Source organism: Prionailurus viverrinus, chromosome A1 (assembly GCF_022837055.1).
Source record: "Prionailurus viverrinus isolate Anna chromosome A1, UM_Priviv_1.0, whole genome shotgun sequence".
Lineage (NCBI taxonomy): Eukaryota > Metazoa > Chordata > Mammalia > Carnivora > Felidae > Prionailurus > Prionailurus viverrinus.
Genome location: NC_062561.1, coordinates 95,080,338 through 95,093,622, shown reverse-complemented (window position 1 = coordinate 95,093,622; position 13,285 = coordinate 95,080,338). Strand labels below are relative to the sequence as shown.

The window sequence follows — 13,285 nt, the reverse complement described above, 5'->3', positions numbered from 1 at the left end:
TTATAGTTGAAATCACCAGATTTGCATATTCATGAAGTTATATTTTCATACTACTATTCATTGAAAATGGCAAAATACTATCAACTATAACATATATGCTATCAGCAACATAGCTGATATATAATTTAATAATATAACATATTATAAATATAACATTACATATTATATATTATATATATTATATTTTATAAATACCATAAAATATATTATCCATACTATTCCATATGCTATCAGCAACATAGCTGATCTATAATTTCACAATATAATATTATAAATATTGTAACATTACATATTATATATTACATATATATTTTATAAATACTATAAAATATTATATTATCCATATTATTCTATTTTATTTAATGATATTACTTACCATTAAAGTCAGAGACTACTAATTACAGCGGCTTTAGAATTTAGTCTAGGTAGGAATAAGTGAAAATGACCTAAAATCTGAGAGTAGGGGAATAAAATATGTATATATCTCATAAGGTGACATAATAAAATATTAGGCAACCCTTAAACATCCTGTTTTCACTGAAGGTTGATGGGGGTGGGAGGGAGGGGAAAGTGGGTGATGGGGATTGAGGGGGGCACCTGTTGGGATGAGCACTGGGTGCTGTATGGAAACCAATTTGACAATAAATTTCATATTAAAAAAAATTCCTGCTTTCAAAAATGATATAATGATTTGTGGAAACTCTCTTGATACAATAGGTAGTACAGAAGGCATTACATGTTTCTGTGTAAAAAAAGTAATTCCCACTTTTACGAATATTTATAATGAGTAAAATCCTGGAAAAAGAAATCACGAAAAAGAGAACACTGATCATCTCTGGTATTACAGATAATTTAACATTCCCTATATTTTTCTGTATTTCACACACTCGAAACAATGAAATGCATTACTTTTATAATTAGGAGAAAAAAATATAAGTAAATTTAACAGACACACTTACTCTTCGGAATTTAGGATTGAAGTAGTTAATGACTCCAAATTCAAAATAAGATGCAAAACCTTCTTTGAGCCAGATATCATTCCACCAATTCATGGTAACCAGATTTCCAAACCACTTTTGGAGATGGGAGAAAAAAGAGCTTTCTTAAATTTAACTTAAGTAATATTTACTGTAATTGCATGTGAAATAAATGTAAGGTCACAGACACAATTAAACTTTATTTGCCTTCAATAATCAAACTTGAAAATAGGACTCCAAAAAGCAGGTTGTTGCTTTAACATGAAGAGATAGCAGTCGTGCATTTCTCTGAAATAATTATTTCACATCCAAATGACTGAAAGCAATTTGTTTTAAAACTGTCAAGTTCAGGGGCGCCTAGATGGCTCAGTCAGTTAAGTGTTCGACTGCGGCTCAGGTCGTGATCTCACGGTTCCCGAGTTCGAGCCCCATGTCAGGCTCTGTGATGACAGCTCAGAGCCTGGAACCTGCCTCGGATTCTGTGTCTCCCTCTCTCTCAGCCCCTCCCTCGCTCACGCTCACTCTCTCTCAAAAGTAAATAAACATTAAAAAAAAAAAACTGTCATGTTCAAAGATGAGGTAAGCTAGAGTATCATTTCCTAAACTGTCCACTTCCCCAAAAGTTACATTAAGTTAAATAAAGCAGAAGTTTGGAATGTTCACTTAACACCTACTAATTATAGCATCCTACAAATAGACTACATCAGGATTTTTCTGGAAGCAGTTATTATGTTTCAAGAACATGTTTTGAGCTGTGCCATAGACAAATCACTCATATGTTCTACAAAGTGGTCCAGCTGTAATTATTGTCTATTTGACCTTAACAGAAAGAAAGTGCCAAATGGATGATGCATAGAATCAGGAAAGAAAAACAGAATAATTTCTAAAACCAACTAATCCATACCCTAGTATTTAGTCAAGTTCTTATAACAGCTGTGATATACTAATAGTCATCAGCCTGTCTTCCAAAACAATGTGTCGCTTGAGAATCATAAAAAAAATGACATTTTGGGGGGACTGATCAAAACTTGTCAAGGTTTGTTTTGACTACGCAACAAGGGGTTATTCTATCCTAGTAAATCACTCTTTCCCAAAACTTCTTATAGATCCACATAGCAAGAAGATAACAATTTCATAGCTTAGAGCATTTCTTTCTTGACAAACTGGTATGAATGGAGTCAAGGTCAAAAAGCAGGTGTGAGAACCTCCATTAAACACACAGCAAAGCTTCTAAAATCACGGTGTGAAGGCACAGATCTAAAGAAATAACTCCTTGTTTACACTGATTTTGGGTATGCAGCTTGAGGATTGATAACTACTCATCCCACTGACATTAACATTGCTGACACCCCTTTAACCTCTCTTCAAAAAACAAAACAAAGTCTATAATGATGTACTGATGAAAGAAATGTGGATATCTTTCAGTGACCTTTTTGAATATCCCTTATTTTAAGATGGAATGAAAACAAATTATCATCCCTCTGGTTGACTTACTTTCCTTGAACAGGGCTCTGTGGAGCAAAGTCTACCTTTGGATATGAATACTTGACCTCTGAATGGCCTGTAAGGTCTCATCTCTATGATCCGTCACCAATAGTTCAAATCCACACAAGATCTGATTACACAGATCCTTCCTTCACTGTCCCACTTTTTGAATGATTTTTTAAAATCTGGTGTACCATAGGGGCACCTGGGCGGCTCAGTACGTTGAGCATCCAACTCTTGATTTCAGCTCAGGTCATGATCTCCGGGTTCGTTGGTTCCAGCCCTGCATCTGGTTCTGAGCTGACAGCATGGAGCCTGCTTGGGATTCTCTGTCTCCCTCTCTCTCTCTGCCCCTCCCCTGCTTTCTCTCTCTCCCTCCCTCTCAAAATAAATAAACATTAAATGAATGAATGAATGAATGAATGAATGAAAGAAAGAAAGTAATCTGGTGTACCATACAGTTTTTTGTTTTGTTTTGTTTTGGTTTTTGCTATCCTTGGTAGAGCAGCTGGAGAATATCTTCACGTGAAATAAGAAAGAACATTTTACCACATGCCTGATGTCCAATCTCGTGGGAGAGAATGAAGGAGATCACAGCCTTTTTGTCTGTTACTTGATCATTTGGTTGCATCAACAATAATGACTCATCGAATATCAATAGTCCCCAGTTTTCCATTGCACTGTTGTCAAAAGTAGGCAAGGCAATTATATCTAAGTGGATTTAAATGGAGGGAAAAATGAAATCATCTCTTCCAAAAAGTTTGAGATTTCCAGATATAAGTATGTCAAAATTAAATTATAAAATTACTCAAAGAAAATGCAAGTGAGTATTTTTAATCTGAGGGGAGAGAAGACTAATACCGAAGACAGAATCCAGAAAACAAATCGCTTTGATTATCTGAAAATCACACACTTTTGATAAAGAATCTGCACAGAGAACTCTTAAAACATAACTACAAAAAATAAACTTTTCAAACTTGGCAAACAACCCATCTGAAGAGACACTTTATGACATAAGATAGGCAAAAAGGAAATAGGCATATTAAAAGATGCCCAACATCATAGGTCATCAGAAAATGCAAATTAAAACAACAGGATACTACGACACAACTATTAGGATGGTTTAAATCCAAAACACACCAACAAATGCTGGAGAAGATACGGAACAGCAGGAACTCTCCCTCATTGCTGGTGGGAAGGCAAAATGGCATAGACGCTTTGGAAGACAGTTCGGCAGTTTCTTATAAAACTAAATAAACGCTGACCATATAGTCTAGCAATTGAGCTCCAAAGTTCTTCACCCACGTGAGTTGAAGACTTAAGTCCACAAAAAATAGCAAAGAAATGTTTACAGCAGATTTATTGGTAACTGGGAAAAATCAGAAGCAACAAAAATGGAGTTCAAAAGGCGAACCATAGAGCATCATTCAGCAGTAAAAAGAAATGAGCTACCCAACTATGAGAGATCACAGAGGAAATTTACACGCAGATTGCTAAGCAAAAGACGCTAGCTGGGAAAAGCTAAACAATGGTACCATTCCAACCACGGCAAAACCTTGGTTTGCGAGCATAATTCATTCCAGAAACACATTGGTAATCCAAAGCACTCATGTATCCAAGTGAATTTCAGGAACCATTGGCTCAGTAGTGACCATGTGACGCTCAGCATCACATACTACTCATATTACAGAACACTGCTCGTTGATCAAGTTAAAATTTATTAGAAATGTTTGCTCATCCTCTGGAACTCTGGAACAAGTTACTCGCAATCCAAGGTTTTACTCACAGAAAAGGTAAAACCAGAGAGACAGGAAAAAGATGTGTGGTTATCAGGACTCTGGGAAGAAGGCGGGGATGCATATGTAGAGCACAGGGGATTTTTATGACAGTGAAACTATTCTGTAGGATACTGTAATTTTGGACACGTGTCAATACACATTTGTCAAAACTCATAGAATGTCCAGCACCAAGAGTGAAACCTAATGTAAACTACAGGCTTTAATTAATGATATCGTATCAATATTGGTTCATCAATTGTAACAAATGTGCCACCCTAATGGAAGATATTTACAGTAGGATAAACTGGGGGCGGGGGGAGGAGAGGAGGTAAATGGGAAAACCCTACGCTTTGTGTGTAATTTTCCGATAAACCTGCAACTGCTCTAAAAAATAGTCTAGTTACAATGAAATATTTTAGTTCACCAAAAGACGCCATAAACAAATATGAAAGGCAAGCCACAAACTGGAAAAAATATTTGCAGCATATAGCACAAACAACTAGACAATGGTTTTTTTCAGTATTTAAAAAAAAAAACCCTAGCAAATTAAAACTTAAAAAAAAATGTGAACAGTTCACTAAAGAAACAATTAAAATAGTCAAAAATCTTACTTGAAACATTCACCTTCATTAATTATCAGAAACAAAAATTAAAACAATGATATAACTTAATCTTTCAAAGGTGTGAGAAGATTAATAATTAGTACTGTATTAGTAATAATTAGGTAAAGGAGAACTGGCATAATGCCTGTTGATAAGGGTGTGAACTGCTACAATCTTTCCAGGACAATCCAGCAAAATGCTTTATAATTTTTAAAAATGTTCCTACGCTTTGGCTAAGTCATTTAACTTTTGGAATTTACACTAGGGCAAACAGCATGGATATTTGTACACACTCCTTATGTTTTCTTTAGTGTTTTTTTTTTTTAATTTTTTTTTAATGTCTATTTCTGAGACAGAGACAGAGCATGAGTGGGGGAGGGGCAGAGAGACAGGAAGACACAGAATCCGAAGCAGGCTCCAGGTTCTGAGCTGTCAGCACAGAGCCCAATCCAGGGCTCGAACTCACATACCGTGAGATCATGACCTGAGCCGAAGTCAGATGCTCAACCAACTGAGCCACCCAGGCGCCCCTCTTTAGTGTTTCTAAAGTGGCCCAAAATGGGTGGGGGAGGGGAGGTGTAGAATTAGTCCAAATGTTCAACCACAGAGGATTAAATAAGTTATTTTGTCAAATCAATGTGTAAGCATTCTCTGTGTTTAAAATGACAATAGAGGGGCACCTGGGTGGCTCAGTAGGTTAAGTGTCTGACTCCTAGGCTTAGGTCAGGATCTCAGAGTTCCTGAGTTCGAGCCCTACCTTGGGCTCTGTGCTGAGCATGGAGCCTGCTTAAGATTCTCTCTCTCCCTCTCCCTTGGTCCCTCTCCCCTACTCGGGTGCATGTGCGCACGGGCGCGCACGCGCACACACACACTCTCTCTCTCTCTCTCTCTCTCTCTCTCTCTCAAAATAAAATAAAAATGACGATACAAAGAATAGTTACCTGGACCATGTTGCTACATACAGTAACAACCTTTTAAAACAAACCAAAAAAAAAAAAAAAAAAAAGTCAACAGTCTCAAACTATGGTTCCATTTCCATTAAAAATAAACAAGCAGGGGCACCTTGGCGGTTCAGTTGGTTATGCACCCAACTTTGGCTCTTTACTTACAGACCTTGGAATTGGAATTTCATATAACTGTCATGTGTCAACAAAATAGTCGTCTTTTGATTTTTTAAACTCATTTAAAAATGTAAAGACCGCTCTTAATTCGTGGGTCATAGAGAAAAAGGCAGTGGGCCATATTTGATAGTTTGCCAACCCCTAATGGAGAATATTAGTAATAACTCATACTGTGATCCCCCCCCCACCCCAGACCAACATCATCAGCACTACCTGGGAACTTACTAGAAATGGAAATTCTGGGACCAACTGCAGACCTACTGAATCAGAAATTCTTGGGACAGCAGCAACAATCTGTGTTTTAACAAGCCTTTCAGGTGGTTCCAATGCATGCTAAAGTTTGAGAACCGCTGACTTACATCTTTCTTTGGGCTGCCTCTCAACTCACCCTTCAGTGTATTCTTCCAGAAGTTAAACTACTATCAGCAAGTTCATTTTTTTTTTAACTTTAGAAAAAGTGTTTCGGGGCGCCTGGGTGGCTCAGTCGGTTAAGCGTCCGACTTCAGCTCGGGTCACGATCTCGCGGTCCGTGAGTTCGAGCCCCGCGTCGGGCTCTGTGCTGATGGCTCAGAGCCTGGAGCCTGCTTCTGGTTCTGTGTCTCCCTCTCTCTCTGCCCCTACCCATTCATGCTCTGTCTCTCTCTGTCTCAAAAATAAAAAAAAAAAAAAAAAAAGAAAGAAAGAAAAAGTGTTTCACTTTCAATGCTATAGAGCTTTTCATTGTGTGAATGAACTGTAATTTACTATCCATTTGCCTGTCGATGACCATTTTGGTTGCCTTCAGTCTGGGGCTATTATAAGAACTGTAGCTATGAACATTCTTGCACTTGTCTTCTGGTACATAAGTGATCAAATTCCTCTTGGAGATCTATTTAGAAATGGAATTATTGGGTTTTAAGATATTCTTTTTTTAATTAAAAAATATTTTTTAACATTTATTTATGAGACAGAGGAGAAAGAGTGTGAGCAGGGGAGGCGCAGAGAGAGGGAGACAAAGAATCCAAAGCAGGCTCCAGACACTGAGCTGTCAGCACAGAGCCTGATGCAGAGCTCGAACTCAAAAACCACAAGATCATCACCTGAGCTGAAGTCGGACACTTAACCGACTGAGCCACCCAGGCGCCCCTGGGTCTTAAGGTATTCTAATGATCAACATTGCAAGATGATAAATATGTTTCAAAGGTGTTGTAGCAATTGATACTCCCTTCCATTTTCTAACATTTGGCATTTGTCACATGCCTCCTTTTTGATAAGTGAGTAGGTATAAAATGGGGCCTCACCATGGCCTTGGACATTCATTTCTCAGTTACTAATGAGGTTCAATATCTCTTCATAAGTGTATTAGCTACATGTGTTCCTTTTTCTTTATAACATCTATCCAGGTATCTTTTATTTTTTTCTACTGTATTTTCTTATTTATTTGTAGGTGTTCTTTATATATGTAGGCTACTCCCATTACCACTTCTTAACCCTCTTTCTTTTAAGACTTTTACTTAGCCAGTACATTATCCCTTACTTGGTGATCTGTTGCTTTTGTTTCTACGTATTGAAAGTATCACCCCAACTCAGCTACTTAAACAGAGAGCCCCAGCCACTTACTTATTTTGCATTCAAAAAGCACCTAGAGGGGCGCCAGGGTGGCTCAGTCAGTTAAGCGTCCGACTTCGGCTCAGGTCATGATCTCACACTTTGTGGGTTCGAGCCCCACATCGGGCTCTGTGCTGACAGTTAGAGCCTAGAGCCTGCTTCGAATTCTGTGTCTCCCTCTCTCTCTCTGTTCCTCTCCCACTCATGCTCTGTCTCTCTCTCTCTCCTTAAAAATAAATAAAAACATTCCAAAAAAATCTTTAAAAAAAAAAAGCACCTAGAAAAGTAACAGGTAACCAGTATTGGCTCCATAGATTCTCACTGATTATGATCATTATTTCACTGTTTTATGATTTATATTGTACCTGAGTTTCATTGCTACCAAAAATACAAATCGTGTGGATGTGTAGTATATATAGTTTGGACTCTGTTATTTAAAGTTAAAAGCACAGGGGCGCCTGGGTGTCTCAGTCGGTTGGGCGTCCGACTTCGGCTCAGGTCATGATCTCGCAGTCCGTGAGTTCGAGCCCCGCGTCAGGCTCTGTGCTGACAGCTCGGAGCCTGGAGCCTGTTTCAGATTTTGTGTCTCCCTCTCTCTCTGACCTTCCCCCATGCGTGCTCTGTCTCTCTCTGTCTCAAAAATGAATAAACGTTAAAAAAAATTTTTTTAAAGATAAAAGCACAATTAAAACTTAGAAGAGAAGTTGCCATTCTAAAAGTCTATAAATCTTTAAATGTCCACATTTATTCTTAAAAGCATCATGCCACTTCTTCTTTCAAATCTTCTAACAACGCAGAGGCGCCTAGGTGGCTCAGTCGCTTAAGCATCCAACTTGGGCTCAGGTCATGATCTCATGGTTTGTGGATTTGAGCCCCGCGTTGGGCTCCGTGCTGACAGCTCAGAGCCTGGGGCCTGCTTTGGATTCTCTCTCTCTCTCTCTCTCTCTCTCTCTCTCTCTCTCTCTCTCTCTCCTCCCCCCCCCCCAAATAAACATTAAAAAAGAAAAAAAAGTTACTGTCTACCATTCTAGAAGAAGAAGTCTCAATAGGCTCTGTGTGCACAAAGAAAAAGACAAGCCGGATCCTGAACCCAAGTTACTCTTGATCTAATAAGAGAAACAATTAAGTTGTAGTTAAGTCAAGCTCTCAAATGGAGGGGTGCATAGGATGCTGTGGAAGCATGAGGAAAAGAGAATCAGGGAAAGCTTCCTGGAGGAGGAGGCACTGGGTTGAGAAACATACAAATTAACAAGCTGGAGAGACTGCATTGCAGGATGTACAAAGTCCATGTGCAAGAGCCTGAGGGAGAGGAGAAGAGGAAGGTAGAGAGGGGACAGAGCGGATGCTAGGGCATCCTTCCAACTCGGAGGAGTTGCCAAAAGGCCTGAGAGTTTGGCCAGAGATGCACTGTTGTAAAGACAGGGCACAGGGTTTGGACTTTATCCTCAGGGCAACAGGAAGCCACAGAGAGGTTTTAAGAGGACAGTAATATGTAATATTACAGTAACACGGTTGTCAGGTTTTGCTGTGGAAAGATCCCCCGTGCCACAGTGTTGGAAGACGGGCTTGAGGGGGCCAGCAGGGAAGGGGTGGGGACAATAACGAGGAGACTAATTGGAGGGAGGAGGTGCTTTACGGAACAGGGAACGGAGGGTGACTCTGGACCGTTGTTTATGTAAATAAAGACAAATGGAACTTTTCTTGCCTAGACAAGTGTCACCGTGAGATCCTCCAGTCACAGATATCTCCAAGCCCAGGCTTCTGATGCCTCCAACTCCCAGAAGGAGAGGTATCACTTCCGGGATCCCTGAATGGGCCAAGCCTGGTTTGCTCCCTGTTCCTCCCCAGCCAGAAGGCTCAAGCTGCCTAGACCCCTGGCTCGCTGGTGTTCAGGAGGCTTCAGCTCCCGGACAATTACTTCCTACCCTCTTCCACCATCAGCCGAGCTGATGGTGAAAAAGGCAGAGCACACCTTTTCCAAGACTTCGCAGAACAGGTCAGAGGAACAAGATACATTGACACGATACCAGAGACAGAGAAAACGCCGGACAGCTTTCTGAGCGGAGGGGCTCAACACAATCTTAAGGGCATACTGTACAGATCTAGGAGCAACAAAATGTCTCTATATTTCCTCAAGGACTGTATAGGGTTCACACGTGATTCCAAGTTTGTACAACAGAAAGGACCCCCACGTCCTAATCCAATGACTCACAGCTAAAGAATATTAAAAAACAAACAGACATACAAACGCTACCCCCCATAAACCACCACCAACCTTATTCATGGGACATGGAGTAACTCACGTAGGCCTGCTAAAAGGATCCAGAACTGTGTGGTCACACACATGCACTAGGAGAGGAAAGGACAGAATGCAGGAGGGACAGCAGCCTCTGTAGGGGGAGAGCCTGGCATCGAACACCCAGGAGGAATCTAAATGCTGAGAACACCTGCGGGCACTGGGCAGTGTATGGAGAAATAGCCGATAGGCCTCTCTGTGTTTGGGAAGGTGTCAAACTTACGGATGGGACGCCCGCAGGGCTGCCTCTGACAGTGGCTAAGTGGTAACAATGGGTCCAAGGAGGCTCTTCTGTGTACCCTTGACCTTAACCCAGGGCCCCAACAATAGGAAACCAATGGCATTGGAACAGAAGATGGCTCACCTGTTTTAGGAAGAGGGTAACTAATATTAAACAAATCTTCCAGAAAAGAGAAAATAGGACCTGTGATGTTCAAAGCAAAGGCTGCGTTTCCATTTGCGATGGCATCTTTCCGGGCCCAGATGCGTATCTAAATCAAAAAAAATTAAGCAGTGATTAGGGAAAGCGGTAGTGAACTTTGGAAAGAGGCAGCCTGCATGGGCCAATTTTCTGATGCTCTCGAGTCAAAGACTTACCTTTCCAGAAGAAGCTACGTGACAAAATATTGACAGTTGACGAATCCTGAACAGCATGGAGGTTAAGGGTGCTGACCCCGTGCAGTCAAAAATCTGCATATAACTGTAACTTGTGACTCCCCAAAAACCTAACTGCTAACAGCCTACTGTTGACGGGAAGCCTTTACCGATAACGTAAACAGTAGATTAATGCATATTTTATATATGTATCATATATTGTAAACTTACAATAAAGTAAGGTAGTAAAAAGAAAAAGCAAATGTTATTTTAAAAAATCATGAGGAAGTTGGGGTGCCTGGGTGGCTCAGTTGGTTAAGCATCCAGCTTCGGCTAAGGTTATGATCTCACAGTTCGTGAGTTCAAGGCCCATGTTGGGCTCTGTGCTGACAACTCGGAGCCTGGAGCCTGATTCGGATTCTCTGTGTGTCTTTCTCTCTGCCCCTCCCCCGCTTGCGCTCTGTCAAAAATAAATAAGTGCTAAAAAAAAAAAATTTTTTTAAATCTGTGTGTACATGGACCCACTCAGTTCAAATTTGTGTTCTTCAAGGTCAGCTGTAAATGTGTACATGCTCTGGAGAAAGTCCAGAAGGCTAGTCACTAAGATGTGAGCTGTGATTCTCTGGAAAGGGTGTTATTCAGTCATGTTTTGTTTTGTTTTGTTTTGTTTTTCACAATAACATGTGTAACTTTTGGAATTCAGAAATAATCTCTGGGATGGTATCTACCCCCACAGAAAATGTAGACTCTATCTTAGAGTAAGAGGGTATCTCAGACCCTTGCTTCCCTTTTTAGGACATGTTTCCAATGTTCCAAAACAGAACTGTGCAGTTAGCAGGGCTCACACAATACGGTACATTAGGAAACACACCTGAGTTGTGCAAATTTAAAACGGTTTGTTAATGTTTTCAATGCTAAGATCATTAACAGTGTGTGATCTTGTTTTCAAAGTTTTTCAATAAGGTTAATTCCCCTAATTTAAAGAAGTGCATCACAAGTCTTATGATTTTACAGTCGTTGAACAAGGGAATTCTATTCTGTTTATAACCCCTTCCTCTGTAGCAGGTAAAGAGAAAGCCTTGCCACGTTTTGTTAGGTTAATGTAACTGTGTTGTTGTTTGGGGACTCGGGAATTTATTTGCGTGACTTGGTGGCTAATTTGCTCTTGTTATACCGTTCGTTATTAGTTTAATATGAAGTCACTTTCTATCCCACACCACCACCATCGGAGCACTTTTTAATGGAGTCGCTAACATTCATGCCGCAGAACGTGTGTGAAATGCAGTAACCTTGTTACAAAAGTTAGCAATGAGGGCGTGAGGGCAATTGTCCTGATGTGAACACAAGTCGCTTTGAGAAAGGGTTCTCTGCAAAACATTAGAGAGAATGCTAGGAAAATAAGAAGCAGAGCAACGATATTTGCAGATGGCTGCAGCCCAAGAACACATCCACCTTAACTTCACTTTTATTTCTGCTGGAAAACTTGTCTTGAATTATGTGAACATTGCATTACGTGAGGTCTTCAGGAATGTTCCCCTTTCACAAAATGCAACCACCTGTTTTTGAGGCCTCCTACCTCGTTCTCCTCGGCCTCCCCCATGCTGCAGAGGCCTCCTTATCTCGGAAGGAGGCCCCAGGATTCAGCCCTGCCCCTGTGCTACACCTACCCACCTTCCCCCCGCCCCCCTCATTTCTAACTCCAGAGGCAAGGGGAAGATTGCTGAACCAAAGCCTAAGCTACCGAGTGGAAAGAATAGTCCCCACTGCCCACATTCAAGATGTGTGCGTTTCCACTGTAACCTATGGGAAAATAATCAAGCCTTTGTATATTTAACTCAACGTTTCCAAAGCCCCTCTCATAAACTACCATTTTATAAGCCAAAGGGGAGGCAAAGGATGGAGACTTCAAGCTGTGTGGGAAGGGGCAGGGAGCCCCCAGCAGGGCCGCCAGGAGCACAAAATAGTGAGGAACACTTTGGAGATGCGGCCACAAAGCTCTTTCAACACCACAGCTAGTCCACCAGTGTATTCTTGTGGTTCTCCATGAACACAGCGGACCTTACCGCCTGAGACAGGAGTACCTTTACACATGCCTGTGCGTGCTAAGCTCTGTTCAAAGTATGTGATTTTCAGGTGGCTCAGTCTGTTGGGCGTCTGACTTCAGCTCAGGTCATGATCTCACGGTTCATGGGTTCAAGCCCTGCGTGGGGCTGTGTGCTGACAGCTCAGAGCCTGGAGCCTGCTTCAGATTCTGTGTTTCCCTCTCTCTCTGTCCCTCCCCCACTCATCCTCCTCTCTCTCTCTCTCTCTCTCAAAAATAAATAAACTTAATATTTATAATATACATATATATATGATTTCCATCCTTAGTTACATTTCCACGTTTATCTTGATGTCAACAAGGATTAACCGCATTTTCAATTTTACTAAATCTTTATCTCTTACTTAATAAGCAACTCTTCATATACTCTGGACACTATTCCAAGAGTACATTCTGACTCCCCTGTAGACTATGGTGGACTCCTTCCCTTTGCAGAGCTGAGCCATCGCCAAATGCAGCATTCCGCTGATAAATTCATCCCAAATTTCAATTTTCTGGCTAAGAACATGACCTTCTCAGGCATGTTCCATTTCCTCTCTGCTTCCAACGGCAGCTGGTTTTCTTTTCAGGGCTGTCCTTCACCAAGAAACAGACCTGTCCCTTTTGTGAGACGTGGTTGCAGTATGGCAGCACTGAGATGGGCAAGCCACTTGAGATGTGGATACTGACACACCACCTCGGGTCGCTCGTGAGCTCCGGGGCTCGGCTCCTTCATGCCAGGCACAAAGCACGCGCTTGTAAATG

The 13,285-nt window shown here is 41.0% G+C and overlaps 1 protein-coding gene across 1 annotated transcript in view; it reads right to left on the bottom strand.

Annotated features, from left to right (window-relative positions):
- LVRN (laeverin) overlaps positions 1 to 13,285 on the bottom strand; it is a 74,525-nt gene that overhangs the window by 37,802 nt on the left and 23,438 nt on the right. The window contains exons 4-6 of the mRNA XM_047861644.1: positions 10,211 to 10,337; positions 3,019 to 3,173; positions 960 to 1,073 (exon numbers count right to left, since the gene is read on the bottom strand). Coding sequence (XP_047717600.1) covers positions 960 to 1,073; positions 3,019 to 3,173; positions 10,211 to 10,337 — 396 coding nt within the window. The remainder of the gene's footprint in view (positions 1 to 959; positions 1,074 to 3,018; positions 3,174 to 10,210; positions 10,338 to 13,285) is intronic.